The 6,000-nt window shown below is 42.1% G+C and overlaps 1 protein-coding gene across 8 annotated transcripts in view; it reads right to left on the bottom strand.

Moving 5' to 3' along the window:
• Positions 1-5,142, bottom strand: part of LOC147618868 (calcineurin B-like protein 1) — a 36,582-nt gene extending 31,440 nt beyond the window's left edge. For 2 of the 8 annotated variants that reach the window (XM_086773962.1, XM_086773961.1), the window contains exons 1-2: positions 4,706-5,140; positions 3,798-3,934 (exon numbers count right to left, since the gene is read on the bottom strand). In XM_086773962.1, coding sequence (XP_086630088.1) covers positions 3,798-3,934; positions 4,706-4,860 — 292 coding nt within the window. In that variant the 5' untranslated portion in view covers positions 4,861-5,140. Of the gene's footprint in view, positions 1-3,797; positions 3,935-4,705 lie in introns of all 8 variants that reach the window. The other 6 variants (XM_086773965.1, XM_086773959.1, XM_086773960.1 and 3 more) reach the window with 4 other exon arrangements.
• Positions 5,143-6,000: the final 858 nt, after the last annotated feature.

Consider the following 6,000-nt stretch of genomic DNA (forward strand, 5'->3'; position numbering starts at 1 on the left):
ACCCATGCGCTGAGGTGCTATGTGACACATTGGCTCATCATCAGTGCTACATTCGTATATCATTAGTACTTTTTTTAAAGGATTTATTTGTCGTACACCATGACCCTCTTGGATAGTGTGAGATTCTCCCATAGATCAACCCTAATACACAAGTCAAAACAAGATTAGTACAAACCAAATAGAAGGGGTGCAGGCAAGCTCACCACCCAACGGTAGGTTCACGACTACGAACCACCCCCTAGCCAGGTGCTAAGGTTCCACTCCCACAGTCCATGCCAGTCAGCCATGGCGCCCCATACCACCAAAGCTTGCCCACAAGGGCCCTCAACAAGACAACTCGTGATCCGCCGCGTCCATGGTAGGAGTAAGCCTCTTGGTCCAAGTCTAGACCACAATGAATCAATAATAGCCCAAGATTCACTTATATAGTGCTTATTGCTGCTATAAATAACAATCCAATCATAAACAGCCAATAACCTTAGATTTATTCAATTTGGACCCTAGCCACCTGAATCCGCATGCTTTCCCTAATCCACATCCTCTGGATTAGTCCCTAATCCCAAGGGTTAGTGCTAGGTACATAACATTCCTCCCCACTTAGAACATTTCCACTCTTAGAAATAAATGAAGAAGAAAACCAGCTGCCTGCATCAATTGTCTCTAAAATCAGCTTATACCTCTCTATCAAATCTACGTAGCCATTTATCAAGGAACTAGCTCAACTGAAGTTGTTCCTCCAACATATGACCACAGAAAAATAGAGCCTTCTCAGGTCCCTGAAGAACATAACCCATCCTTCAATCCTCCAACTCCTCATGGAAATGGAAACCTAAAACAGCCGAGACAAATATCTACTAGCTGCAACATAATCCTTGTACCTAGAGGATATCATACCTCTCTCAAAGACTCCCGAATCCTAACTATCAAGCACCACAACTGAGTCTCTTCAAGCTATCAAAGTCTAAGGGAAATTGGGTTTTAACCCCACTCTTGCCAAACACATTCTAGCTATTGTCAGAACCATATGCTCAGTGGTATCAGATTCATAGGCAAACTTGACCATAGGGATGGATGTACCTCTCCCAATAAAATGGTCGCCTACAGCCATATGCACAAAGCAGAAACTCTAAAATCTGATCCACCCTCTCCATCTGCCCATCGGATTGAGGATGCCTCCCCTAACCTCAGCAAAATCCGGCATGCAGACTCTACAAATCCGGAACAACAGCTGATTCCGTAAATGGTATTGACTACCTTCCACCTAACTGGTGGAATGAACCCTAAGTCCTGATCTAAATCAATGGAGCTCCCCACCTCGACCTACTACCATACCGAATGAAATGCCCATCAGCCCAACATAGCCCTCTCAGGGAATCATCTGAGTCAGCACTAAAACAAGGCGAAAGATTCACCCACCCAAGCAATCTCATCCAATTTACCCTTCTCATTTCCTTGTCAAAGTCTTGCATAAATTTTGTCTACCGTAGGTAAGTTTCAACTTTAGATTATGAAGCTAGTAACTCTAGGTTGAGCACACAAGCCGTTATGTTGGTCTCATATAAATTCTTAAGAATCTCCCAATCTTCTCCAGCAGTTTTTGAATAATAACAATATCAACACAATTCATGATTATGAAAGCAAGTGCCCGAGCATCCATCTTTTTCCAATTGTGAATGTTGTTAGGACTGACTTCATTTCCTTTTGGTTCTTCAAAGTGCCACTAGTAATATCCTATACATCATGTGCAATGAGAAGGCTTTTTGCCTTCACTCCCTAGATGGAATAGTTGGTACCATCCAACTTCACACCATCTGCCAACATGGGAGGAGCCTGATTGGATGCCATGTCCCACCCGCACACACAAGCAGACTCATAGTTGTCTGTGGGACGCATACTGCACCACATGGACGTAAAACCGGTACGAAACAAGACTGACGGACGTACGGTGCGAGGTCCGGGACATTTTTTTTTTCCATGACAGTTTCGCTGCTGCGTTTCATACCGGTTCGTGCCTGACCAGTACGGTATGATTAGAAAAGACGTTTTTTGACATTCGCTCTATGATGACGTTTTTTTCTTTGCCTGTTGCACCCTCCCTCCCTCCCTGTCACTTGTTCACTTCAACAAGCATGCGTGGGGTTGATGATCCTTCAGTGTGCTTCAGGCTGGTCACAATCTGGTTCCCATGTGCAAGGAGGAAGATCAGCTAGTTCAGAGTCACACCTTTAGTTCTCACACGTGAGAAGAGGTGAAGGATTCTACAGATTACACGGGCTATCCTATTTATACGAGTTGGAAAGAGGCACAGCTGCAAGAAACAGTCATGGCTGCCTGCTAAATGGAACAGATATGCTCCAGGTGATGCATGGGCAATCAAGAAGTCTCCCCATGCCCTTTCCAGAAGGGCTCACTTAAAGCACACGCGGCTGAGGCTGGAACAGGGTGGCGATCAGTTTTGAACAGGTTGCACAGCAGATGGCTGCAACTTCCAAGGCAATGGGCTGCTTCGAACAGGTGGCACCTTAGTTTTGTAGTAGTGGTTGGAAGGGTCGAATTAATATTGTGAACCTTAGCCTTATCATTAAGACTTGTAAAAAAATTTATTCAAAAAAACCCCTCAGGGGCCATTCACATGCTATAAACAATTGCCCCTTTTGAGGCATTTTTACCCCTTTTTTATGCAGCCTATTTACACCAAATAAAAACAAAACAAGAGCATGTTCCTATGCACTCGTCTCTAACCCCTTTTAACACCCCCGCCCCCTATTTATAAATTTTATAATTATGACTCCTTTTATCTGCATGGTCATGCCCTAGCCACTCACCTTTAACACCCCTATTTATACATTTTGTAATCAGGACTCAATTTAGCTGCTACACTGGTCGTATAGCATAGCCCCAAAACAATCTTGCTCAATGGACATCTTGGAGTTCAAGCCATTATCAAATAAAATCAATCTTTCAAAGATTCCTTTCCTTCCTTCAAGCACGCTGTGACTTAATAATCTTATACATACTTAAGTCTCTTGAAAAATTTCAAGGACTTTCCCTCCTTCAATAAGTTAAAGACCAAGATACTTAGAAGTCCATTGACATTTGTTATCCTTTATTATCCTTACTAATAGCTAAGCACAAGAATGTAATCGACATGCCAACAAATAACAGTGGGAATAGGTTGGTTGCTATAATCATCCTATCAATGAAGGTAGAGCCTTTGATCAAGCCAACCGTACAATCCAAACTGACGGCAAAAAAGCTCACTTGTAGGCACAATGTTGCATGTGGCAATAGCTACCCTCAAGTAATATATATACCTAGATGAATCCAGGAACATGCCCAAATTCACCTTATAAGAAAGCGCAATTTATAACCTCATGGTAGTCGTCCACTATATAATAAACCATCAACTCCATCATGCATAGTATGGACTAGATACTACAACATCTCCACTAAAGTCATCAGTGCCCAATAGTGGGTCAAGTAAGTTTTAACACACTCTTTTACCCCTTTTGTGGAGTGAGGGGGGCAGGTTGACTAGAATCAAACCCGCATCCTGGGAGGAGAAGGGCACCACCTTAAACACCCGGCTAATGTTCCTCCCTCCCCCCCCTCCCCTCCCCCAACACCCCCCCACCAAAAGCACTACACACATGAACGATAAAAGTCTATCACAACCTGAGAGAATTTGATTACTATCTACCTTTGGTTTGCCCCAAAAACTTTCAAACAACATTTGAAGAAAAGAAGTTCAAAGAGAAAATTAAAAGGGAACTATATCCTCCACTATGTGCACTTACATGCAGTCTCTGCTGCTAAGATGGCAGGGTCTTCATATCCTTGAGGTTTTTTCAAATTCTGTAAACCAAAGCACCCAAAGAAGAGCACAAACGCCTGCTCCAAAGTCACGAAATGGCAGCTTCCACAACTCTTTAAACTGCACAAGAATTCTAGACATATGAACATATCTTCCGCTAAAGTTCACATAGCATACAAAAATGTGGAGGCAATTCAGGTACACAACTTAAGCTTTAGCTTTCAATCACTCCAGGTTTTTTGACTCACCGGGTGATTAATGTTTTTTTAAGTCCAACCTTTTCCTGTTTAGGGTGGTTGAGAGGCCTACTGGTGGTATGGATTTATCGCTCTGCTTCATGCTACTCAATCAGAACGCTATTGTTGCTACAGGTTTCATGGGGTTGAGTAAGACAACTTTAAAGGTGCAGAAAAGTAAGACTCTTTGAACGTGAAAAACTACGGTTGGATTTTCTATGGGTTTAACTCTTTGCTTATCTGATGTATTGATATGCCTTTATCTCTACGTTGAATGAGAACCTGCGTGTGCAGATGAATTACCCAACTCTACCCTGACAAGAACACAAATGTGCAAATGGGCTACTCAACCACACTAACTCTATTTATAGAATGCTAATGAGAACCCAAATATGCAAATGGGTTTACTGTTGAAATTATTCAAACATCCTGATTAATACAGGATTTAGCAGATAAGATTCAATCAATGGTATGATTAGTGAGATGGAATAAAAAGACCCTCCATGGAAAACAGCACAAATTCCAGGAGAAAAGCTTGGAAAGGAGGGAAAAAGTCGGTCAAGAAAAGAGCAAATGTTCCGCAGAAAATCTATCACGAAGTACAGCAAAAGGATGCATGAGAGAGAATGCAATCAAGGTGCCAGTGGCTCAATACCAATACAGATGGGAGCAGTTCGTGACAAGGGGACAGCGAGACCCCACGGAATCTGAGCTCGATTTGCTACGGACCGAAAAAGCTTTGTAACAGCAATCTGATTTGAGATCAAACACAGTGGCCTCATTGTGAGAAGAACAGAAGAATGGAACCATGGCCCTACAAAGAACTGGTTATGGCGGAAGCCCTTCACAGAACTAGCCATGGCCGACAGAATGTGTGCTCGATTTGCCACGGGGCAGCATCCGAAAAAAAGTTTTGGAACAGCAACTTGATTTGAGAGATCAGACTGATGGTGAGATGAACATAAGAATGTACATCTATGGAAACAACAGAACCTGGCCATGGCGGAAACAAATCCGAAACCCTAACATAACCCCGAGCAAAATACACTAGAGATGATGATATGTGCTTGATCTTGGTCATCTGTGACTAATTAAAAATCATAGGCATTTTCTCTTCCCATTAAATTTAGTTTGATTATAGCTTCTCTTGAGTACCTAGGAGTTTAGGTAACTAATAAAGAAGCAAAATAAATATGGGACCAAAATTTTTGTTTGTTATTAATTAATTAGATGAGAGAATAGAACCTTACAATGTAAACTTTACACTGTTAAAAAAATGAGATTATGTGGGACGTGGAAAAAAAAATCAAATTTTGAAGACATCTCCAAATTCTTCTTAATTGCCTCAAAATGCTAATAAAAGGCAAGACTTTGCAATGGGCATTTGAGGCTATGGCCTCCAGCGCGAGAGAGAAAGAGAGAGAGAGCGTGATCCTAATCTGAACGATTTTTTTTTCCTACGTTACGCTTCGGTTTTTTTTTTTTCACTGGGTCTGGGCTGCGTTTCGCTTTGTTTTGACATTTAGGGCCCAAGGATTTAACCTCAGAGCAAAAACATATTAATTAGGCATTGATTTAGAAGTTTGGCAATCCAAAGTTAAGTATTTGCACTACTCTTAAAGTCATGGAAAGACTCATGTGCGCTCCTAGCGCATGTATTCTCCACAAACATGCATGGTTGAGAGCATGTTCAAGGCATTTATACATGACGGCAGCACTTGGTTGTTGGCACTGTACCATCATTTTTGTCACTGTGCGTGATGTATGCAAGCCTATGCAAAGGTGCTTGAGTGTTTTTGTGCTCATTCACAAAGGTGCTCGAGTGTTTTCGTGCTCAGTCAGGCATTTTCACAACATTGACTTGCATCAATCGACCTCTCTTTGGCTTTTCTAACAACACATCGACTACACTCATTCACGAGGTGAAAGGCATTTTCCACGACGCCAACT

Source organism: Cibotium barometz, chromosome 34, assembly GCF_041138505.1.
Source record: "Cibotium barometz isolate CiBa-2024 chromosome 34, ASM4113850v1, whole genome shotgun sequence".
NCBI classification, from domain to species: Eukaryota; Viridiplantae; Streptophyta; class Polypodiopsida; order Cyatheales; family Cibotiaceae; genus Cibotium; species Cibotium barometz.